Below are 24,220 nucleotides of genomic sequence, written 5' to 3' on the forward strand. Positions count from 1 at the left end.
CAGCCCTCTGCCGCGCAGGAACTACGCAGACCAGAATGCCCCGCGACAGGCGCCTATTTCCATTGGCTACCTTGCCGGGCTCCGGCTCTGCCCTCTGGGGGCGGGGTTTCCGGCAGAGGACAGGGCGGTGCTGTGTTCTCATTGGCCGACTCCGCGCCCCAGCCCGGAAGCCGACGCGGGGATCCGCGCGTGGCGGGCGGGGGCCCGGAGGGGCGCGGGGCCGTTGCCCCTGCCGGTGACCCCTGACCCCGCGGCGCCATGGCAACGGCGTTCAGCAGCGACGGGGAGGCGGCGCTGCGGCGGGCGCTGGGCCCGGCGGCGGCGGCGGCGGCGGCACCGCGCGGGGACCTCGACGGCTTCTACGAGATGGGCCGAGCCGCGGCCTTCGTGCGGGGCGGCGCGTTCCGCAAGGTGCACGGGGCCGGGGGGCCGGGGCCGGGGCCGGGCCGGGGGGCCGGGGCCAGGGCCGGGGACCGGGGTCGGGTCGGGGGGCCGAGGCTGGGCCGGGTACCGGGGCCGGGTCGGGGGGCCGAGGCCGGGCGGGGGACCGGGGCCGGGCCGGGGGGTCGGGGCTGGGCCGGGGGGCCAGGGCCGGGCCGGGCCCTGCGGGGCCGCCTCTCCCCGCACCTCACCCCCCGCCCCCGCAGGTTGCCCTGCAGTTCCCTGACGAGCTCCTGGCGGACGCGGCGGCCGTGGCAGCGCGCATGGAGGCGGCGACGGGCGCCGAGATGTACATCTTGGGCGACACCACGTACGGCAGGTCGGTGTGGGGCCGGGGGGGGGGGGCTCTGTCCCGGGGGTCCAGCCTGCCTCCACGGGGCAGCTCGGGGGTTCGGGGCCAGGGAGGGCCCCCTCTTGCCTCACCTCCCCCTCGCTGCGGAGGGGCTGGGGGCTGCAGCGCCAAGGAGCAGGTGGCAGAGGAGGAGCGAGAGGAGCTCTGCGGTGCCGGGCCAGCCTGCCTCGCCCTGCAGCCCAGCCTGACTCTGGGCCTCCCTGCAGCTGCTGCGTGGATGAAGTGGCCGCTGAGCACGTGGGCGCCGAGGCGCTGGTGCACTATGGCCCGGCCTGCCTCAGCCCCTGCAGAAAGCTCCCAGTGCTGCACATCTTTGGGAGGCAGCCCCTGGACGTCGAGCGCTGCATGGAAGTCTTCCGGGAGCTCTACCCTGACCAACAGAGCTGTGTGGTGGTGCTGAGTGATGTGGTCTATGCCCACGCAATGGGTGAGTGCTCTGGGGCAGCAAGGAGGTTTCTGGTGGTGCTTTGAGCTCTGCAGAGTTGCCAGGGGGAGACACCATCAGCCCTGACTTCTGAGCTCTGCTCCTCATAGCCCACTACTTTTGCTGTGCCAGCCCTGCGGGACAGGTCTCTGTCCGTTTCATTCCCACTCTTTTCTCCCTTCAGGGGAGCTGGAGCAGCAGTTACACCAGGAGTACCCCAACGTTGTCTTCTCCAGGGTGGCATGCGGAGACCCCACCAGCCCGGCACGGCCCGGGGAGGTGCGGCAGTTTGGCCGTCAGTTCACTGTGGAGGCACCAGGAGGGCTCCAGGACTATGCCATGTTCTACGTGGGAGCTGAGGGCCTGGCCCTCACCAGCTTCATGCTCACCTGGAACCGCTGCCCCTTCAGCTCTTTCGACCCTGCCACCGGCTGTGGTCGCCGTGAGACCTTCAATGTGAACCGGGCCCTGATGCGGCGCCTCTACCTGGTGGAGCGAGCCCGGGATGCCGGAGTAGTGGGCATCCTGGTGGGCACCCTCGGCGTGGCAGGTTACCTGACCGTGCTGCAGCACCTCCGGGAGCTGCTGCACCGGGCTGGCAAGCGCAGCTACACGCTGGCTGTGGGGAAGCCAAACCCCACCAAGCTGGCCAACTTCCTGGAAGTGGACATCTTTGTCTTGGTGGCCTGTGCTCAGAATTCCCTGCTGGACTCCAGCGACTTCTACCGGCCCGTAGTGACCCCCTACGAGCTGGAGCTGGCCTGTAACCCAGCTCGGGAATGGACTGGGAATTACCTCACTGACTTCCGAGACCTGCTGCCAGGTAATGGCTGGGAACCAGCTGCAGAGAGCAGTGGTCCTGCTCCCATCCCGGGTGGCCATGGTCACCCAGCTCTGCGGGTGGCAGGCGTGAGCCCCAGGCTAACACTCCTGTCTCCTGGCAGGCGCCTGCGCTCACGTTGAGCTCCCGCTGGCAGTCCGCGCAGAGGAGGCTGTTCCCGATGTCTCGCTGATCACAGGGGAGATGCGTGCTCTTCGCCTCTGCGACTCCCTGGCCCCCCAGCTGTCTCCCAGCGCTGCCCTGGCCTGCAGGGACCAGACACGGGCGGTCGCAGAGATCAGCCCTGCTGGTTCGTGCTTTGGTTTCGCAGTTGGGTGAGCCCTGGTGCAGGAGCAGTGCGGGTTTCCTGCTCCGGTAACCGCTCCCCCCTCTCTCTCCTCCCAGCCTCCTTCCTGGAGTCACGCAGCTGGCGGGGCCTGGAGCAGCAGCTGGGGAAGACACCTGTCTCCAAGGCGGTGCAGGGACGGCGAGGGATTGCCATTGCCTATGAGGACGAGGGCCGCGAGGAATCCTGATGCTGTGGCATCCAGCTAGGACCAGGGTGGTGCCAGATGGAAGGGCCTGGACCTGGCCTGTTGCAGAGTGTCAGATCTGCAATGGTCTAACCAGGATCTGGACTTTGTTCCAGGTAGGGCAGGGAGCTGGCTCTGGCCAGACCCAAGCAGGATGCAGCCCTGTAATCTGTAGCACAGCAGTGGGAGGTGCACGGGTGTTCAGTGATGCCCATGGCACACTGGGGCGCACAGTCAGGGCAGCAGTGGGGCCAAGACAAGGCGCTTGGCCCAGACCTGGCCCTCAGGTGCCCACTCCGTGGCCCAGTCAGTAGCAGTTTCAGCCCTACTGGGAAAAGGGCACAAGCCTCACATTGAGCTGTCGGCACCAGGACTCAGGGCTTGTCTGGTTATCGCTACTAACTAAAGCTGAAGTAAAAGGAGAGTTGTTGTGAGTGAATTGTCTTCTAGGATAAAACATGGGCTGAAGAATGCAGACCTGGAGTGATAGTGGAGGTCCCACAGTGAAAACACAGATTGCAGTACTTGCTACAGAAGTACAGCCTTATTAATTAGGTAAAACCAGTCTGAGAGAACAGAAAAATCGGAGAAATTGGGAACCCCTGAAAAGAAAGGGCATGCTAGCAAATCCTGCTAGGAAACTAAAGCAAATAGAGGGGCTCCTGGTACAAACAAGCCCACAGATGCTGTTATGAACAGGATCAGGGCACATACAGTGTTGCAGGGAGGATCCCATGCGCAGAGGGGCCAGAGCCTATCCCCACTCATGGACCAGAACCTCAAGGCTGTGTTTGGCCCATGCACCTTGCGTGCCCCCTGGCTTCCCCTGTGGGGTCAGCAGCAGGAGCCAGACCCAGGGGCAGGGCACAGCTGCCAGCTCCCCTTAACTCCTGTCCCCTCACCTTGCATAGTACAGGCCAGGGCACTGCAGAAGCAGCGATGTGTCTGGGGCAGGCAAGTTGCTGGTCCCAGTCCTGCTGTCCCCTATCTTGGCCCTAACCCCCTGAGGGAAAGCTGCCAACAAGGGTGGGCCCCGGGAAAGGGTTAGAGTCCCTTCTTTCTTGTGCTTTATAACCCCAGTGCGGAGGATGGACCTGTCCCAGCTCAAACCGGCCTGCAACAGGAGCAGCACCTCAGCTGAGGGAGCTGGGAGGCATCTTCACCTCCTTGTGCCAGCACCCAGCTGTAGGGCAGCCACCGCCTGCTCTGCACTGACCTTGCCTGATGGGAGGACACCCCCAGGCAGCACAGTCTGCTCCCATCTGCTCCCTGCAGGAGTATGGCCCAGCGCTGAGCCAAGGGACAGCAGAGCAGGTCATGGGGAGCAGTGTCATCTCCGCCCTCCTAGCCAGCAGCCCAGTGCCACCCTGCCAGCCCTTCCCACATGTACCCCCAAGTCTGCTGCAACTTCCTGGCAGTCTCCAGCCACTCACTCCCTCAGCCAGCTAGCATGGCAGCTGCTTCTACTTGTGCTCCTGCTGTCCCTCCCGCAGCCAGAGAGGAACAGGAAGCTTTGAAGAGCACCAAGCTTGATTTAACCTCCTCCATGGTCCCCCAAGATGGGCTTTTACCCAGAGGAAAGGGGCAGTCAAAGTGTGGGCACTGCAGTAATGACAGCTACAACATAGAAATATCCTTAATATAATTAGGTGCAGGGCCTCCCCCCTCCCAACCACACACATACAAACTAGCAGGGCCCGAGAGCCTCTGCACAGCCAGTCACTGCCATGGGCACAGAGGCAGCGTCCCCTCCACCGGGAGCAGGCGCCCACGGGAGAGTGCTGGGGAAGGGCCGGCAGCCCAGCCGCAGCGCAGCGCGGGGCAGTCCGTGCTGGGGCAGTCCTGCCCAGGCTCCCCCCGCGTCCTGCAGCCGGCACTCCCGTCCCCTGCGAGGGGGGAGCATGCTGGGGGAACAGAGATGCTGACACCAAGATGCAGCCACCAATTCTAGCTGAGGAGCGTCCCGAGTGGGTTAATTCTAGTTGGAGGGTTATTCTACGAGCCGTACTGCAGCAGGGCAGGGAGGATGGGGGCTTCCTTGCAGGGAAGAGCTGGTCCGGGCAAACGGTCCGCGTTCCTGGCCAAGTGCTCAGTAGTCTGCTGTGTACTCCGTGCCATGCAGCCCTCGGCACAGCAGGGTGAACTCCTTCACCATCTCCTTCACTCGCCGCTTGTTTACACGCTCTCTGCTAACACAAACAGAGGGGGACAAACATGAGGTGGAGAGGAGGGACAGGGACTGCAGCATGCAGTCGCGCAGCACCCAGCAGGGGCACAGCTACTACCTGGCCACCGCAGCGCAGCAGCGAGGGATGCACAAACCTGAGAATCTGCTGGCTAAAATTCTCTTTCTGCTCGGGGCTGACGCGGGCCGAGGGGAAACCATCCTGCTGCATGGCCTCCTTGATCCAGATGCTCAGGTAGCTGAAGCAGTGCTTGTTCAAGGCAAAGAGGATTTCTGCAAAGTGATCCATGAGGCTGCGGGAAGCCTGGCCACCAATGCCCTGCAACAGAGCAGACAGACTCTGCTGAGCTTTGTGCTGGGAGGTGCTAAGCTCAGCTCAGTGGTCGCTGCCTCTCTAAACCAGGGAGGCCTGGTGTCACCCTGCCTGCACCCACCCTTGCTCCCAAGTCTCCTGCCCCCAGCTCTGCAGGGGATGCTCTCTGGGCACAGAGCTCAGAGCTGCCCAGGGCCCTGGAGGCCACAGTCCCCGTGTGACTCACCTCCAGCACAGCCTGCAGCAGCACCTTGCCGTTTTCATGCACAACTTGTCCCACTGGGGCAATCTCTCCGCAGCGGGGCAGCAGCTCTGTCTGCAACACACAGCCCGGGCCAGTCAATGCCAAAGCAGGCTATGAGCAGCAGCTCCCTCCCCAGCCTGCTCTGGGGGATGCCCCAGTGCACAGGAGGTCCCCAAACTGCCCTTCAGGCCCTCCCCACTCCCAGCTCTTGGCTTCTGAGAAGGTCTGAACTGGATGGGGAAGGAAGGGGATAGGCTTTGTAGAAGAGGTTTTCATGGTGGCAGCTCTGGAGAGCCAGCAGCACAACCCTTTTCCTGCATGATCTGGGGGATGAACAAGCATGCTTGAGGAAGCCACAATACTCACAAAAAAGCCACAAGATGCTTTGACTGTTGGGGCCTCAGGGAACTTGAGAGAAAGGACACCTGTGGGCAGAAGGCATTCAGGTTAGCAGCCAGAAACCTCACACACCTTTCCAAAAGAGCTTTGTGGTACTCCATGCCCCAGCTGGTCATTCCCAAGTCTGCAGGAAGAGCAGGCTGGTTTCTCAGCAGAGGGGTTTGGCACACATATCTGCATGTATAATGCATGCGGGCATGCTCAGGGTACTCACCACACTGAAACACTGCTTTGACATCCAGGTTGCTACACAGGAAGAGGTCTGGCTTTCTCTTCAGAGCCTGCAAGGCACACAGATAGACAGAATAAATACAACTCTACAGAGGCAGCCAGAAAGACTCCTAGGAAGCTGGTGCCCCAGACAGCCTCTGCCTGGACACACACTTACCTGGGCACACTCATGATACACAGCAGATTTACACAGCACAGAAGGAAACTATCACTTTTACCCTCAAGAAAATGTCAGTCAAACATCCAGGCAGTTCACTACAGTCAGGGAACTCTGACCCAAGAGCTGAGGATAGATGCCAAGGTGGTGTACACACAAGTACTTCAGACAGACACAGGACAGAGGTTACCTGTCCCAACGCAACAGGACAGGCAGAGGCAGCGCTCCTGGGACAGGGGCAGCCATGCAAGACCCAGCAGAGAACAGACACCACTGTGTTTTGTTCTTCTCCTCCTGCGGACTCTGGGGTCACAGCAGTAATTTCAAGCACTAACCCAGTGTTTTGCTCCGGTCTGGACCAGCAATGCACTGTTTTGGCTCCAGGACAGAGAAGGTAACGAGATGCCAAGGTTGCCTGGCACTTCCTGAGCAACAAGCAACTGTGAGATCAGAAAAGCTTTGTGTTTCCTCTGCTCAGTGATCCCATCAGCCACTGTACAGTTCAAGCCTTTACTGTTTCACTGCTGCTGAGGCCACCTGAGATGTGGTACAACAGGGTCACTGCCATGCAATGGCTTGCCTCCCCCCACCATGCTGGCACCCTGTGACATGGCAGGGGGGCAGTTACCAGACAGAAGTGCTTCAACCTGCACATTTCCACAGGAAATGCCCTACCATGAAGGACATGTCTGTGCCCTGACCAGGATAGCTGTGGGCCAGCACTGGGGACAGCAGCCCCATATCCTGCCCTGGTGTCACTGCAACACTGGGGACAGCAGTCACAGCTCTTCTGGGATGACAGACTCACAGCAGGGTGGTCCTGCTCCTTTCCTGGAGGACTGAGAGCCCAAACTGGGAGCTTGGCTCCTTTCCGTGCTGCAGCCTCGGGCTGAACTGTATGCAGAGCCACTGCAGCACTGCATAACCCTGCCACCGTATGAGTCTGTTTTCAGGATGACAGCAAGGACAACTTTCAGCTGCCAGCACTCAGGAGATGGCCATCTGCCTCTAGCCACGGCCTCTACTGGGAGCTAAATCTTGTTATTTCCCTCACCCCTTCTCCTCTAGTGACAGTCCACATCTGATCATTGCTGGGAAAGTATGCTGGAGATGAGAAAACTGAGCAGCAGGTTTCAGGGCTACCCCACCTCCTTTCTGACCCTTGGTATCACGCACTGCAGGAAAGGACCTGAATTTGGGACACCAAAAGGCATCCCTGGTACAGTCCCAGGGATCAGCTTCCAGGCTAGATACAGAGGGGGCTTCACTGGTGTGATCAGGGCCAGATTATATTGTGTGTGTATATACAAACTGTATGCATCATTCTTGATGACAGGCTAGAGACAATATCTGATAGCTAGCAGCTGTACAATGGTTTAGAAACATGTCCACTCATCACAGCTGCCGTGCTCTCACCACAGAGGTCTAGCCAGACCTGTACTGGCCAGTCTGCAAGATGCTGCTTAGATTCAGTCACATCTCTCCAAACACCTCAGCCCCCAGCCCTCCTTTGGGTTCCCAGCAGAGTGATTAAGAGCCCTCTCTCCCCAGCAGCACATTGCTGGCAAGGGTAGTTAACTGTTTGGTGATACCACCCAGCCATAGGTTCCTGTCCTCTGCCAGTCCAGGGGCCAGTTTTAACCTATGTCCTGCACACTGCAAAACTGTTCAGCCAGCACAAGTCTTCCAACAAGCTCAGGTAACAAAAGCCACCTACCTGGATGGTGCTTCTCCTAGCCAAAAAGAGCAGCAGTAGCCAGAGACCCCAAGCTCTCCTGCAGGCTCACAGCAGCACCAGCTTCTCACTGTCAATGCCATGGGGAAAGCGTGGTCTGACACTGGAAGTGATTCATTTCACAGGACTTCTCTACCCAGGAAGCACAGAGCACAGGCCCAGTCTGGGCACACATCAGCACACATCTAATACAGATGGAGAAGCTTTTTCCTCTGTACAATTGGGCCCTGTAGGGCTTTTCCATTAAGGAGGCCGTACCAGGTAGGTCCAGCTGCTTTCCCCAGTATTAGTAACCCTGCTCCAGCCCCACGGCCTCTTAGTACCAATCTGCCCTCTGCATATCTGGCGTGAGAGCACCTCCTAAGCACTGGGCCAGCAAAAGGAGCCATGGCCAGGGCAGGTCTTTAAATGTCAGCGTTTTCAGAAACTGGAACCTTCCCCCTCCGTCTTTTGTCTGCTGCAGACAAAGTGCAGAGGTGAGCACTAGCTCTCCAGCAAGGGATGTTGCAGCATTTGCTGTTTAGCAAATTGAAATCTCTCAGTGGAGAAAAGCTAGGTCAGGCACAGAAAGGACAGTGAGTTCTTGCTTCTGCAGCAGTTAGGAAACCCCTCAGACAGTTCTTCAGAGCAGGCTCCTCTACAATACACTCTTCAGAGAGAGGGAGGAAGGGTGGGAACAAGAGAGGCCACTGAAACCATACTCTTCCCACAAGCATGAGATACAAGAGAAGACCTACACAGCCAATTCTTGCACCACTCCAGGGCACACACTTCTATCTGGCTAGGAAACTCCTACCACTGCATTAACAGGGGTATTGTGGTTGCAGGCCCTGTAAAAACACCATCTCAGGGCTTCTGTCTTTCAACTCATCTCATTGAGGGTTAGCATCAGAGCATGCCACTGTCTCTTCCTAGGCTGCATGCTGATGGAGCAGATCCTCCAGCTTAGGAATGGTACAGGAACTTGGTTGGCCACCGGGGTCTGCAAGGGATGGTCAGCACCTACCTGCCTGGCTGAGCTCCAACCAGATGGGATGCAGAGCAGCCTGCTCATTATGGCTCAGCAAGGCACCTGTGACTCCAGTTAGAGCATCTGAGAGCTCAAGAACTGCTGCTCATCCCTGAGAGAAGAGCTACACTGCTCACCTGGCCTGCCTGCATGTTGAGCTCCTCTGCAGCCACAGTACTGGTTAAAGGGAAATAGCTCTGCCTGCACTGCAATATAGCCTTGGCACTGAGGGATGAGGGGGCAACAGTCTGAACCAGTACAAGAAGAAAGCAAGGTGGAGAACATGCAGTGGGCTAAGCACCCTGGCCAGTCCCTGCCTAGGGCATCACAAAAGGTGCTGCATTGTCTGCCCAGCAAGGGCCTCCTTGTGCAGTCATCCCTTGGACTCCTAGTCAAGTCAGAGGGCATCACCACAGCACCCTGGAGATCTGTGCTGGGTAGCACATATCACTACTAGTACACTGTCAGGGTAGTTGGATGTGTCCTCAGCTCTTCGTGAGGAGGTAGGCTGGAGCAACATCCAGCAGCCCAGCCCGCTAGGAGCTGGGGCTCTGACACAGCCTGGAGCACTTCCCAGATCCAGCAGGTCCTGCTGGAGGCAAAGACACTCTCCTGGGCCAAGAACCAGCCTGTCAGGCAGCCTTGAACTCAGGAAAGAGGCAGAATACATCTAACAGCAAAACCAGGAGCCAGGGGGAAGGGAGACAGCTAAAGAGCTAGTGAGAGAGAGAGGTCCTGATTTGGAGAATGTGCAGGAATAGTTAATAGGCAAGACGGGACATGGGAGAAAGCCAGGCTGTGGTCTGCACCCCTGGGAACCCAATACAGAGCAACCACAGTGCAACTCTGAAGATGTACATGAGCAATACCTGCAAGCAGGAGAGGAGAGGTCAGAGGGCCCTGTGGGTGAGAACTCTCAAACACTGCCCACTGCTCAGGACCCACTGCCTTGTTGCCTGGATGCAGACCCTGGGGTAAACACCAGCCACCACTGCTTCATAATCCTGGGCATGGACACTCAAGATACAAGAGAGAGGCACTGACCACTGGAGCTCTCGAGGTGAGATGCTCACCACAGGCAGGGAAGCACTGATGCTCCAGACTTTCTGACAAAGGTTGCAAGTACTGGTCAGTGCAGGCTTATAGCAAATGCTTACTTTATTTTTATTACTCAGGCTTTTAGACCTAATTTCAGGGACTCTAGCTTACGACTTCAGGGACTTTGGCTTACAATTGGCCAGCCACCACCAAAAATAGATTATGAACAAGCACGCGGTCTGACTGCATCTTGAGATTTACCAGCACAGCAAACCAGTGCTGAACAAAGGCACTTCTAGTGAGCTTGTGCCTAGATCACTCCTGGTCCAGTGCCATTCTGGCTAGTCTCCTAAGGAGCAAGGTAAAAAGATGCAGCTGATGGATTTCCAGGAACAAAAGACTGGCAAAATGATCAGCAGCACTTACCGGGGAGTCTCATAGCCTGATAATCACGCCCAAATAAATACATTGTAAAGTCAGCTGAAACTGTAAGTTGTACAGACAGCTCCCTATGTGCTTGTGACAAAGGGTTAATGTGCAGGTATTAAGAGGTGGGAGCAAGCAGGAGTCAGTAGGGCATTCCCTCTCTTCACAAGATTGTGAAGAAGCAAGCAACTGAGCAACTGGCTATAGTTCTAGTATTCACATATTTAAGTCACAGGAAAAAAAAAGCCATTAAATGACCCTAAGGCTAGGGAGAACAGTCTCCAGAAACACCTTTTACAAAGCTGAGTTATCAAAAAGTACTGAGAGGATCTGTTGACAGAGGAAGACGACCAAAAAAAAAAAAAAAATGTGTAGAAGGAGAAACCAGACAAATTTGAGCAAGAAAAGGTGAAACATTTCTACCAAAGTGATTAATCGCAGCACCAGACTGCCAGGGAAGTGGCAAAATCTCTGCCTTGACACACTCAGATCCAAACCTGATAGAGCCAAACAAAGGACTGTCCACTCTACAGGCAAAATGTATTTGGATATAACAGCCTCTTCCACGTAAAAAGACAAAGTAGATCTAAAATTCTCTCCAACTTTAATCCTGTGCATCTACAAATGCTCAACATCATCACTGAAGAGCATGTTTCTCTGGAAGAGGACAGGCCAAACTGGGGATGCTGGACACATCTGTGCTGTCAGCTGCCTCCTGAAGTCATGAGAACAAAAAGCCAGAGATGTGACCTCCCTCAGCTTCTTGATATGTTTCAAAGCACCCTGCCAGGTCATCAGTCCTGAACACGGGCAGACTAAGGAAAAGGAGGAAACCCTTGGAAGAAGTCCTGCACATGATGAGAGAGGAAGGGGACAGGATCATTCAGCCTCCATGGGGCTGCTGGAATAAAAAGCCTAGGAAACCATCAGGCAGCTGCTGGAGGTGATGGCACAGCAGCAGAAAGTCATTCATCTCACAGTGACTGAAGACAGAGCAGCCACTGAGGTAGGAGCCTCATACCTGTTCCGGCAGCAGAACCTGGACAAAGCCTTCCCGCCAGAGGATTCAGACCGGGGCAGACAGGACTGTTTGGGAGAGCCGGGAATGTCACAAACACACATGCTGCCAGCAGGCTGTCTCAGCATCTGCCTACAGAAAAATACGCTCCCTCTTGCCGAGGAAGGCCAGTGTGTAGCAGAGTTTCCCAGCAGATGGGATGGGTAGTGCTTGCTCTCACACCATGACTAATGGAAACGCAGCATAGCTGCACTCTTCTCTCTAAAAGAGCACAAATATGCTATGTCCAGATACAGAGAAGGATCCCAAGCTACCGAGAAACTCCACATCTTCCAAAGAATCAACAAGCAGGGCTGGAAGAGTCTGAAGAGGTTGCCTCATCCCTTACCCACCTCACGGCAGGATCGGCTCTACCTTCCCTCCAAGGAAGCAACAGGTTTGTTGAGAATTATTTCCAGCCCTCCAAATGACAGCAGCTCCCCAACTGATCTTTCAGCACTCTTTATGCTGTTAGAAAGATTTGCTACTGCCTAATCTGAACTCTCTTCTGTGATTTCATCTGGTTACTTTTTGCCCCAGCCGAAGTGAACAAAAGAGGAATTTTTACCCACACCTGTGTTATTACCTTTTATACACCTGAAGACTCATGCAACTCCTCAGGCTTCGATCAGTCTTTCCTCCCTGTTATGTTTACAAGCTGCTGATCATTCTTCACGCTTTTCTCTGTTCTCTCTGGTCCATATCTACAAAAATGTCGTGCGCCAAACTGGGCATGGTGCTCCAGTTGAGGTCTCGCCAACGCTGAGCAGCAAGGAAGGATACCTTCACGAACCTCACATACATCTCCCATTTACTGATCCTCACATGTTTGAAAACCTTGTAAAAAAGTTACAACTTTCAAAACTGGCATCAGGAAAAATCTACAAACACTTTCTAATAGGGTCATAATCATTTCAGATCTTTTAACAGCAAAAGAAGGGAAGAAAAGGCTGCAATACTAGTTGTGAGACAAGACTAGTCTCAGCAGGATCTGGACTTCAAAGTAATACATACGGACACTGCTTTAAAAGTGAGACATGGTTCCCTCACCCCACTCCCTGCCAGCTCCATCCAGCAAAGCCTGCACATGGGCCAAGCAGCCATCAGAGGGGGCTAACACTTTAACAGCCAGGACAAGCCAGACTCCTACACAGAAGTTTGGCTGAGCTGGGTGATTGGAAGCCAGGACAGCCCACAGTTCTTGTTCCTGCTTGGGTGGGTTGTCAGTTGCGTGACTGAACAGCCACCGTGACAGAGACTGTGTCTAACTATCAGGAGTATCTAGCTTAAAAAGGACAGATATATTTCAGAGAGACAAATATGCTGTAACTCACAGCAGCGAGACTCACTGCAAATCCATTGGGTCAGATCAAAAGTCCCTCTACTCCAGTGCCCTGTCTCAGACAGCAGCCAAAAGCAGATGCCCAGGAAGGGCTAAACAGAGCACTCTGAAGGTCTCCCAGCTTCCAGCTGTCTACAGCTCAAACATCCTGAACCAGGGAAGCTTTGTGTATTGAGACTGCCTCAATGGATTTTTATTCCATAAGCTCTTCCTATCATGTGCCATTAGAGGTCTTGTCATTATGGAAGTTAAGTAGAAAGTGACTTTCCTAGGTCTTTCTCATTGCCAGCAGCTCCAGAGCATTTTCCATTGCTATGAGGATAGCTTCACTCCCTCTAGGTAGGTGCTGGGGAATGTGTCTCATGCTGGGGGACTTAATACCCAAATCAAGGATGTCAGGGCTTCTCCCTCAGTTGCCATAGCAGACTCCAGAGCAAGCTGGACTTCTGTTCCTCTCAACAGGTGTATATACACACACAGCATAGTACAGGCCCTCCCTACCCACTGCCAGCGGTGAAGTGTCGGCCCTGCTCCTCAGCTCCTGCACTACAACCCACTGCTCTCTGCTGCACTGGCAGCACGACTGGCTTTGTCCTGGGCAATCACCACCACAGCTGCCTCTGGCAAAACAGGATTTCTTGGCTTCAAGAGCTGCTGCGCCCATTTGGCAAAGTGCCTCTGGCAGCAGGAGGATGCAGTAGGACAAGGCAGGTTGGTGGACCAGGGGAAGCACCATGGCACAGAGAGGAGAGCCTCAGCAGAGCTTCAGGTCCAAAGGTCCTCGGACACAAGGCCCCTTTCCATCCCATTTGCTTCTGCTAAAGAGGGACAGGCAAGAAATTCCTCCAGACATAAGCTTTCTGCAGCTGCTCGACCAGTCTGAGGGCCGTGTGTCATCAAGCTGGTGTCACAGGATCACTCCCAGGCTGCAAATACAGGAGCTATTGTCACCACCTCTCAGCCACCATCCCAAAGAGCTGCAGGGTCATTAGGCAGTATGGCATGGTGGGAATCCAGGACTGCAGGCGATCTGGGCACAGAGAGCCAGGTGGCTCCCAGGGCCTGACAGGTCCAGGCACAGATGCCATCACAAGCACATTCCTCCCTTCAGCCGATAGTTCAGAGCTGACCCCAGCTGCTGCTGCCCGCAGCTACGGAGAGAGTCCACTTTGCCGGATGAGCGGCACGGTACCAGGCTGAGGCAAGTGTTGCCTAGTACTTTGTGCAGAGGGCTTTCTCCCACCAGCAGCAGAGCTCGGGCCCTGGGGAAAGCCAGTCAGCTCAGTCTGTCCCTGCCCTGAAGGATCCATCACAGGGAGCAGGTAGAAAGAAGAGTAGGAAAATGACCATTTAATGCTCTAATTTTCTGTCACCCAAGCATGATTGTGGCAGCAGCAGCCCAGAGTGCCCCATGCTGGCTTCTGCTGTGCCACTGGGGCCAGGTGCAAGGCGAGGGGATAGCAGCTCCGAGGCTGCCCTGCACAGGAGGGCACTGCCCTGGGGATGGTGCAAACCCAGAACTAAAGGAGAATGTTTTGTTTTCAACTTCCACGGAAACAGATGGAGAAACTCGATATTCAACTAAAAGGAAAAAAAACGTTGTCAACAGAAAGCTAAAAATAGGTTTAAATTGAATTAAAAAGAGAAAGAGAGAGAACAGAAAGTGAATGAATAAGAAACTAAAACACACCTGTGCCAGGAGTTGCATAAATGAATCAACAATATCAGGATGATCCCTGGGCCCTAAAATATAATAAAGATGTAACTTAAGAGAAAAATCATACAAACAGCAACTCAACATCATATAGTTATGTGATACAGAAAGAATTTACAAGTGAAAACAGGAGTGTAGGGGAGGAGGGGTGTGTGGGGAAAGGGATGGGCAACATGAGCAGCTTGAAGCAAGTTAAAGAAACAAAACATACAAAAAATCATGAAACTTGGAGAACCCAAGAACAGAAAGAAACTGTAAAGGAATAGGTCTGAAGCCCCAGGATCTCCAGCCAGCACCTGGGTGCTGCAGAGCCAAGGAGATCTTCATGTCGTTGGGGAGGAAGAGGAGGAGGAGAAGGGGCTAGCTGGGCACCATCTCCACAAGGAGAATTAGAGCTTTTGCATTGTAGGGACTGAGCGAGTGTCTTCAGAGCACCATTTGGTCCTGGAAGATAACTGCAAGTGAACGACAATACCTCAGCAAACGCTTGACAGGCCCTGCCGGGCTCAGGCGTGCACATGCTTGTCACCAGCCTCAGCTGTTCAGGAGCCCCTGGCACAGCTGCCCTCCCACCCCTTCCCAGATGTTCTCCAAGCCCCTCAGTCCAGGACCCACACAAAGGCCTCTCCCCCAGCATCCTCCTGGGAGAGATCAGTTTAATGCCCAGAGATCTCCATGCCAGCACCACTCACCCTACCTTGGCATCCGATTCTTTGCACAGACACATCACAGCCCCTGCAGGGTCAAGCATCCCACCCTCTCCAGCTGCATTTGTGCTCAGACAGCAGAATCTGCTTGCTCTGCTCAGGGCTGGCTGACCACAGAAGATGATCCCTGAGGTGGGAACACAGTCCTGGGCACCCAGTGAGCTGGGCAGTCACTTGCCTGTGTGCCCAGAAGCATCTATGCCTCCCCAGGCTCTGAGCCAAGAGGACTTTACTGTACATACATCCAAACGCCACTGACAGAAGCAGGGATCTGATCTCTAGATAAGCCCAGCTCACTTGCCCATGACCAAAAGTGACACTTTAGCACAGAAGGATCTGCTCAGACTGAGGTGTTCCAAGGAAGCACAGGCCCTCATGGACCCCCCCACCTCTCTAGGGAGCTCCGAGCCTTGTACTGGGGGAAGGCATCATGTTATCCAGCATCAGGCTATGAACACAAAACAAGACCTGTTGGGTGCCATACAAGAACAACTGAGGTGCTGAACGACCAGAGCCAGCAGCTACACTATGCACTTGTCCCTGTCACCGGACAAGTTACCAGGAGGCTAAAGGGAGCTATGGCATGGAGGGGCCTGTCATAATCCCACTTGATTTTTGTAGCAAGCGGGTAATGTAGCCAGCAAGCCAAACACACAGCAGTGGCTCTGAAAAGGTAGTTCCGGAGGTGTTCAGAGACATCTTTCTGCTTATATAAGGCTTGATTCCTGGTCACTACAGACTTCCATTTGAATGTAGCCTCACTGCCAAGTGAGGACTGGAGCTCCTGCTCTTCCCCTTGCAGCACAGCAAGGCACTCAGTGCCAGTGAGAACCAGGCTGTCACTTGAGTTGAGTTTTGCACTGGGGGCTTCCTGCTTCTGCAGCCCTGTAAGGAATGTACCCACTTTCCAGGGGTTGGGATGAATCCAGCAATAGACATGGCCCTGTTAGCTTAGTTAGGAGTGAAAACAGCCATTCCTGGTAAGATGCCTCCAGACCTCAAGCATGCAATAGCCTGAAAATAGCCCCAGCATGAAAAAGAATCAATTACACGTACCTTGCTGGAAAAGGGTCAGTGTGACTGAGGTAACGAGCAAGAAGAGGGCCTTGATGGGAGGGAAGTGGGCAGGCTCATGAGCAAAGATGTGAACCAGCTGCAAGAGACAGAGAAAGATTGAAGCTGCTGCTGTCCCTGCACTCTCCCAGCCTTCCCAGGCAACAGCAGCCTGGCTGGACAGCACAGGACTTTCTGCACCCATCACAGCCACAGCAGGGAGAAGCCAGGGATGCATGGTTTAGTCCATGGTACAGTGACTTATGGCTTAACCCATAATAGGAGGGCAGAGAGAACCAGGCTTGTCCCCACATGGAGGTCACTGCTTCAGCAGAGGCAAAGAGCACTGCTTGTAATGGTGACTCGCTCAGAGCAGTGAGGTTAGATCACTGTAAGTATAGGATACCAAGGCTAGGCAGGAGCAAGAGGCAGCTGGCAAGAAGCCTTGTGAAGCAGTGAGAGATGTGCTGAGGCAAAGGCAAGGAGGGACAGCAGCCCCCTTTTCCAGTCCAGAGCCTGCCTCACATGTAACCCTCCTGGGATGCAGGTATGAGTGCCGGCAGCCCAGCGGCCACCCCGCTGCAGTGCCAGCCTTGCTTATGCAGCTCCTTACCTGCCGTGTGAGGTCAATGGCAGAGGCCTGGGGGATGGTGCTATACATCTGCCCCAGCATCTCGCACAGCTGAGGCACCATGGGAGCAAAATCATCCAGAAGGGTCTTCACAGACTTCTCAAAGATGGCACAGACAGACTGTGGGAGAGGAGGGACAGAGTGAGCAAGAGTCTTCACGAGATCTTCTGCTAGTGGGGCAGGGTTTGACAGATAGGTCCTATCAGAGGGAAGAGGTGGCAATGAGGCATGGAGAGCAGCCAGGCAGAGGGGCTCATATCTGCAGTGGTGCTGCTGCTTTACTCTGCAGCACAGGTCACTCCCACCAGGAAATCTCTCTCCAGCTGCAGCAGGAAGGCATCCCAAGTGCCAGGGAGAACAGTACCTTGTGGCATGTTGCACCTGGAAATCACTGGACTGAGTAAACTGGAGAATTTCCAGAAAAGATGACACAGAGGATCAGAGCAGAGCTCAGTAGACCTCATCTCACTGATGATGACAGGGCCTATATAACTGGAAAGGAGTAGAGCTGATCTGGGCAACAGACAGACAAGCACAGCAGGATGGTACTAGCAACAGCAAACAGTGCTGGTGTTTTGAGCAACCCAGGAAGACACCCTAAATACAAGGGGATGGAAACGTCTACAACAGGTTGGCAGCATCACCCAGTGGCTGTCCTTTTCTACCCCCCATTTAGATGCAAGGGCAAAGGCAGAGCTGCAAACAGTAACACATGAGGATCCTGCTTACCTCCACCACCTGGGCATCATTCAGCCACTTGCTAAGGACCTTCTGTATGAGCTGGAAGACTTGCTGCAGAACCACCACCACCTGTGAAGAACAAGACAGACTGAAAAGAACTGGCCCCTATGGCACTTGGGAGGGGAGATTCAATGGTAAGTACAGCCTAGATCCAAACCTTCAGGCCTTCTGCCCTCTTTGAAGCTGGGAAACTCCATTCCCTGCTGAAGCAGCCTGGCACAGCTCATAGCTTGAAGGCAGCACCTGGGTTGTCTTCAGACCGGAGCCCAGCCAACAGAGATCTTGCAAGTAACCTCTGCCCACCTCAGAGGCAGTGGGAAGAGCCGAGGGAGCTGTTTTAGCTGGAATGCACCAGCACTGCCCTCTCCATGATAGACACTGCATTCTCCATTCACCCCACCTTACAGCCTCTCCTTCCGGCATCAGCTGGGCAAGGTGGGGCTTCTGGCTAGGCTATGACAAAGAGCATCTGACCAGTACTGTACTCACTGGGTTGGGTCCCTGCTGCACAGGCAGTTTCTTGACCTCGGTGCTTTCGTGGTCATCGTCGTGGTGGCTGATATCTAGAGTGGTGAACAGGTTGGAGAGCAGGCCCAGGATGTGGATGATAGCCAGCTTATTGGAAGGATTGGGCTGCCAGGTAAAACAAAGCCAAAGTGTGATACAGACAGCAGGTGCTCCACAGTCATGCCTTTGGGATCCTGAGGAGCCAGGACTGTTGAGGCAAAGTGCCAGAGAAGGGGGTTCCCTGCACTGCACTCTCTTACTTTCCCTTTCTACCTTTTTGCTGAGCCACGAGGCCTCCTACCTATTCTCACTGGTGAATGAAACCTGGAGGATGCTCAAGAGAACCACACCTTCCTCCAATAGAGAGGAAGTCAAGATAGACACCCATTGGGCAACACATGGGATATCACATGAGGGAGGAAGCTGCATGACCAAAATGTGGGAGGGCTTCACTTCAGGGAGGCAGATGCTGATCCAGACAATACATAGCTTGCAAGAGCCAAGGAGCCTCTGGTCTTACAGACATATGCTGCAAAGGAAAAAAAAATCTGCAACCTGGCTCAGTCTGATTAGTGGCTCTGCGCTGCTCTGCCTGCGTTAGGCAATTAACCCAAGGGTGAGGAGAAAGATGCCCTATGTTCAATAGTGCTGCTTCAATACTCCACCTCGTGGAGTTACAACCAGCAGCACAGAGAGTGGGAGAAGCCACTTCTGGATGGAGGTACAAGGGCATAAGGGCACTCACCGTTTCATCAGCCAGCTTTTCCAGCTGCTGGATATAAGGAGTGATCAGGGAATGCAGGTTCTTCAGAATCTCTTCCACTTGTAGAGCAGAGAGTAGGAAACCAAGAGCTTGCATCAGCCACATACACTGGCTTGTCTAAGTCAGAGAGAAGACAAAGGGGCAGGTTATTGCCCAGCCTGTAGCCCTCCAACAAACCTCAAAGACCCTGCTCGGTGGCTAGAACAGCCACCTGAGGCTGAACCAGAATAACCAGGAGCCTTGGTGTGCTGCTCTCAACTTGCCCTGCCTGGGATATCCTAGGTACATACCATAGCAGGAGAATGGGGCACTTATCTACCAGTGCCAGAGGGCAGCACTTGGAGAACAAATGCTCATCTGCTACCACCTATCCTCTCCCCAGCTTCCCTTCAAGGAAAGGCTAATGCCCAGAGATCTCCAGGCCAACAGCACTTACCCTACCTTGGCATTTGAATCTTTGCACAGACCCATCTCAGTCCCCATGGTGTGAAATGTCGTTCCCTCCGCTGTTTGCAAGCTGTTTGTCCCTGCACCAACCTCCCTTCCCTTTCCTCTTGCAGCCTGCTACTGCACTGAGGTATCTCTGCCTCCTCATGCTTGCAGGGGTCAGGAACCACTAGAGACAAATATCCTTAGGGGCCTCCCTACCTGTGAGGAAATACCCTACCAACATAACCCCACTCCAGTTCCAGTACAGATAGCCAAAAGATCAGTAGGGCAGCAAGTGGCAGATACCAGGTTTTCCTGGCCCCAAACAAACTAGTTGCAATGCTGAGCTCTCCTCTAGGAACAGCTTAGCTCAAGATGGCATTTCTTGCATTTACACACGAGGACAACTAAAGGCTGAGGCAGACAAACAGAATGAGGAGTGTGAGCAAGTGACTCTTACCTTGTGAATCTGCTTCATCAGCACTTCCTGCCAAAGGGAAAGGGACAGAGAAAGAGGAGTGTGAGTGCTGCAGAAAACCTCTTCTCTTCTGTGAAGGGACTGAAGGTAGGACTGATGGTAGGACTGAAGTGGGAGGTCATGATAGCAGGTAACAATTTGGGCATAGATGAGGAACAGCACAAAGGCTTTGTGCAGGTCTCCTCACAACCAGCCACAGGCAGGGAACAAAAGCCTCATCCTGCACTAAATTCTCCTCCCTGCACCCATCCCACACAGCTACCCAACAATGGGAGCTCATGGCCTCAGACAGGCTCTGCTGCAGGACAGCTCCGAGAAACAGTGCTCAGTTATCCCAGTTAGAAAGAAGCTACAGACCTACCAGGTCACCAAGGAAAATCCAACTAGGCTATCATCAACACTGCCCTCAACAGCAAAATTATCCCAGGTGAATATCAGGGCCTGGAATGTCTCCAACCAGCTCTTCTGAGCCAGCCATACCCATTTACTGCAGTGCTCAGAGTTTATGAAAGATCTTAGGGGATCAGACCAATGGTCCCTCTAACCCAGTACTCTGTCTCCAGAAATGGCAAAAGAAGTCTTCATGGAGAACGTGAGACAAGAGACTTTCTGCAGTCCACTCCCCCTATACTTCCCCAACATCAACCACTTTGCAGCACAGATTCCCCTCAGGGAAGGGGATGGTGCTCCCTTGGCTCTAAAAGCAGAGGCTCATATTCTCTCCTGCTCCTTTCCCTTCTGCAGCCCCTTCCTGCTCCCACACAGGCCCTGGCAGCCCCCAGAGCACAGCCTCAAAGGGATTCTCAGTATCTAGTAACCCCAAGCTCCAGCTCTTACCTGTGACACAGCAACAATGTTGGCAGCATAGGGTGGCAAGTCGTACTTGCATTCCCGGCATATCTTCTTCAGGGTGGAGACACTGGAGATGGAGAGCTCAGGGTTGCCCAAGGCCTGGAGCACCAGTGGCAACACGTTGTTAATCATGACGGGATGATCAGCCAGCCACTCTGACAGGGCCCCTGCGCACACAGACAGCATCAGAGACTGCAGGTATGCACTGTGGCAGTCAGGGAGCTTGTTCTCTACATCCTGGGACATTCAACTTTGCTTTTCACTGTTATTATTCATCTTCCCTGAGAAGGGACAGCAAGAACTCTGCAGCCAAAGAGAGCCTGGGCTAAATCCAAAGCAGATGGCAGGAGTGGTGTGAGGGTAGGCAGAGCAGAACACACAAAGTGGCTCAAAGCCCAGAGGAATTAGCACAAAAGTGCCAACTCAGTAGAGGGTGGCACTGGCAGAGGTCTGTGCAGGACAACTTCAGCAAGAGTGGTCTCAGATAGGGCTCCCTACTCCCTAAGGGCGGGGGACCCTCCCAAAAGGGTTCCCTCCCCAGCCTGAGTGTGAGCAAAGGTCTCACCAATAGTGAACATGACGGTGTCAGCTAGCTGCACATTGCTGATGCTGATCCGGGGAATGAGGCCAATCAGTCCTGGAACCACGTCGGAGTAGTTCACATCAATAGTCTCAGCGATGGACTGGAACCCATAGAGTAAGGCTTCTGTGTGCTGTCAGAGAGGGAGAGGGACTTTGTCAGAGCCATGTGCTGACCCCCAAAGCCTTCCCCAGCCCACATGCCATGGACTAGCTCAGACTCCAATCACAGAGGGCAAGGAAGCTGAAGAATTGGAGACAACTGCACAGTCAGGGCAAACATGCACAACAGGCTTCAGGATACATCCGTCCCAGCTTGCCTGCAGGACACACGAACAGCGTGAAAGTTGTCCACACACTTCAAGAACTGCGGGCATCCCACCTGATGGGATGGCAGCCTAAACTTGATGAGCGTCAGCAGACTGCCAGTGTGACAGACACTGTCTCAGCACTCAGACAGCAGGGAGCTGCGCCCAGACTGCAAGTCACTGCTCCTGCTGGCTGGCTACTGGCTCAGCTGCAGACAGTGATGAACGAGGCACTGTTCCAGCCATCTGAATCTGACAGTGACGACTGGCTGATGAGGATGCCAAGGTGAGCAGATACATGCTGATTAGGCTGCTCCACAGAAGCACCCTGGCCTTCCTATCTGCATTCACAGTGTCAGCTACGCTGGGCTACCAACCAGTCTCTCTCATCCCACTGCTCTGGCTCTGCTCAGGGCAGTGTTTAGGGCAGCAGTGCAAGGGAGGGAGGCAGCTTGCTTCCTGCCAACAGGGGCAGCCACTGAAAGCAAACCTGGGCCTTCTACGGCACCCTCACAGAGCTGCTTCCCCTGGAATCAGCCAGGGCACTCCATGTTTAGCAGAGCAGCAGAGTGGTGATGCAGAAAGGACATGGAAGGCCTCCAGCATTTATGCTGTGCCAAAATAATGCAGCACCAGAACAAGACAGGCAACAACAAACCACCAAAATCAGACCCCAGCTGATCTGTGGCCTGTACTGAGGAACAGAGGGGCAGAAGCTGTTCCTTTACCCAACAGACCCTGAAGAGCTCCTACATCTCTTCTGTATGTTTGGTGACCTGCAACTGATCTGCTCACAAGGCAATCATACTCCCCACCTCTCTATGATGTCTCTTAACCCTCAACATTGCACAGCGAGGATAGCTTCCTCTGCTGCTGCCAAGGGGCTGGTACACTCTCTCTGCCTGCCTAGCAGCCTGGTGTCCAGGTCCCCTCACTCACCTGCCACGTGGATGGCTGCTCTGTGTTGGTAAGGAGACGTCCCAGTTTGTCATAGAGGCTGCTCAGAAGCTCAGCGCCCAGCATCTCATACACATACATTAATGTGTCAGAAATGTCCACCCTGCAGAGAAGAAAGGCACAGGGGTCTCCAAGTGCTATCACCATCCCCTGCAAAGCACTCCATGTGTGAACATGCTACGTCCTATCCAGTTTCCTGGTAGGGTGAAGATGGGCAGCACCTGCCCACACAGGCAAATTGCTAATGGCTGCAGCTCTGTCCCAACTTAATAATGCAGTTTAAGTCCTACTCCCAGTGTTTCCTAGGCAGGGCAGTCAGTGTCATAAAACATCAGCTCATCTCCAAACCACCACCACAGGTGAAACCACTGTTGGTAGAAGGGCCCACATCCTTCTTTGGATCTCCCCACAGCATTGCATTTCTTATAGAGCTCAGGCTCCAAGGAGGCAGGACACCACCTGTGTTCTTGCCTGCCTAATTAGCAAACCCACATTTGGGCCCAAAGTCACATCCTGGCAGAGAGCAACAGGGCCTCAGCTGCAGCTGTACCTGTATATCCGAAACTGCTCCTTCTCATCTGAAGACCAGAAGCCATACTCCTCATCGGAGGGGAACTGGGCTTTGTGTAGCAGCACATCCACTAGCTGGAAGTAGACAGGCCTGTACACTTGCTGGTACACTGCCTGCTTATCTGGCTCAAAGGAGAGGATATCGTCCTGGTGGTAAGAGAAGGAATAAACCAGGTGTTGGGAAAGGAATGGGAGCGAGCACACCTGCTGTGTGAGGAGCTCACAGGCATCTCTCCCCAGAGCTAGTAGAAATCTTTCTCACATCAGAGGTTACATTTCCAATTCACAGAGCTGACAGAGTCCCCTGAGGTCTACCTTGCACAGTGTGGGGAGACCTCCTGAAGCCAGAGCCCTTCTGGAGCAGCAGCATAATTACCTAAAGGCAAGACACAAGGAGTCCCAGCAGCTGAGCTGGCCCTCAGATGTTTGAGAATAGTCTCATTACAGAGGGTTAGCACTTCTCTAACGTGTCTTCATCTTGGAAGCATGGCATGCCTTGGACCCCCTGTGGAGCAGGCTCAGATCAAGCTACTTTGGTGCCTGGGGAGCACAGCCTTCTCCTGCCTGCATACACACAATCTGACCCAAACCCAGAAGCACCAAGAGGATGTGGAGAACTTGATTGGTCTGAAAAGCCAAACCATTCAGCTGGGCCCTCTGCTGCTGTCAGCACAGCACTGACGTCGTTCCCTCCTCCCTACCCACGCTCAGTCACACTGCATCAGATTGCAGAGGAGAGGAGCAGGGGGGGGGGTAAACTGAGACTAAAAATAGATCATTCCCATGGAAGTGACATTCTGCCGCCCTCCTTCCTGCCAGTGGAGAATGCCAGACTGGCGAGAGCTGCACTGACAAGGCCTCTCTCCCTTCTGAGGGCAGACAGGGCCTACAGCTGCAGAGGCAAGGAGCTCGCTGCCTCCTCAGCCTGCACACAGCTCAGTGCAGCCACAGGGGTCGGGATTTCTTCTGCTCTAGAGCTAGGAATGCCTGGGCCATAACTAATGCTTGGAGCAGCAAAGCTCTAAAGGCAGGCTGAGGAGAACCTCCTCACTGAGTTCCAGTATGTATCACAAAATCTGCTACCTCTTCCAGTCAAACATTCACCTTCTGACCCCTTGCAATAGTGAAGCTTGTCTGCAGAGCAGGGGTCATATCTCCTAAGGCACATTTGCTTCAGGGGGCTTGTCTCCTACTACCATGCAGGCTGAGCCATAAGACCCTGTAA

At 54.4% G+C, this 24,220-nt stretch overlaps 2 protein-coding genes across 3 annotated transcripts in view; one reads left to right on the forward strand and one right to left on the reverse strand.

Annotated features, from left to right (window-relative positions):
• Positions 1 to 181: 181 nt before the first annotated feature.
• On the forward strand, positions 182 to 2,992 carry DPH2 (diphthamide biosynthesis 2). Its single transcript, XM_062581412.1, has 6 exons — positions 182 to 411; positions 648 to 760; positions 1,000 to 1,220; positions 1,402 to 2,040; positions 2,162 to 2,347; positions 2,443 to 2,992. Exons 1-6 carry the CDS (start codon positions 259 to 261, stop codon positions 2,571 to 2,573), a joined length of 1,443 nt encoding a protein of 480 aa, XP_062437396.1. The 5' UTR covers positions 182 to 258; the 3' UTR covers positions 2,574 to 2,992.
• A 1,203-nt stretch (positions 2,993 to 4,195) lies between these two features.
• IPO13 (importin 13) overlaps positions 4,196 to 24,220 on the reverse strand; it is a 42,247-nt gene continuing 22,222 nt past the window's right edge. The window contains exons 5-20 of one of the 2 annotated variants that reach the window (XM_062580935.1): positions 22,976 to 23,142; positions 22,408 to 22,528; positions 21,147 to 21,294; positions 20,567 to 20,748; positions 19,712 to 19,738; positions 18,805 to 18,939; positions 18,042 to 18,185; positions 17,541 to 17,621; positions 16,794 to 16,931; positions 16,184 to 16,280; positions 14,397 to 14,449; positions 5,926 to 5,992; positions 5,679 to 5,737; positions 5,295 to 5,384; positions 4,893 to 5,074; positions 4,196 to 4,756 (exon numbers count right to left, since the gene is read on the reverse strand). In XM_062580935.1, coding sequence (XP_062436919.1) covers positions 4,660 to 4,756; positions 4,893 to 5,074; positions 5,295 to 5,384; positions 5,679 to 5,737; positions 5,926 to 5,992; positions 14,397 to 14,449; positions 16,184 to 16,280; positions 16,794 to 16,931; positions 17,541 to 17,621; positions 18,042 to 18,185; positions 18,805 to 18,939; positions 19,712 to 19,738; positions 20,567 to 20,748; positions 21,147 to 21,294; positions 22,408 to 22,528; positions 22,976 to 23,142 — 1,788 coding nt within the window. In that variant the 3' untranslated portion in view covers positions 4,196 to 4,659. Of the gene's footprint in view, positions 4,760 to 4,892; positions 5,075 to 5,294; positions 5,385 to 5,678; positions 5,738 to 5,925; positions 5,993 to 14,396; positions 14,450 to 16,183; positions 16,281 to 16,793; positions 16,932 to 17,540; positions 17,622 to 18,041; positions 18,186 to 18,804; positions 18,940 to 19,711; positions 19,739 to 20,566; positions 20,749 to 21,146; positions 21,295 to 22,407; positions 22,529 to 22,975; positions 23,143 to 24,220 lie in introns of both variants that reach the window. The other variant, XM_062580934.1, reaches the window with a different exon arrangement.

Source organism: Rhea pennata, chromosome 8, assembly GCF_028389875.1.
Source record: "Rhea pennata isolate bPtePen1 chromosome 8, bPtePen1.pri, whole genome shotgun sequence".
In the NCBI taxonomy this organism is placed as follows: domain Eukaryota; kingdom Metazoa; phylum Chordata; class Aves; order Rheiformes; family Rheidae; genus Rhea; species Rhea pennata.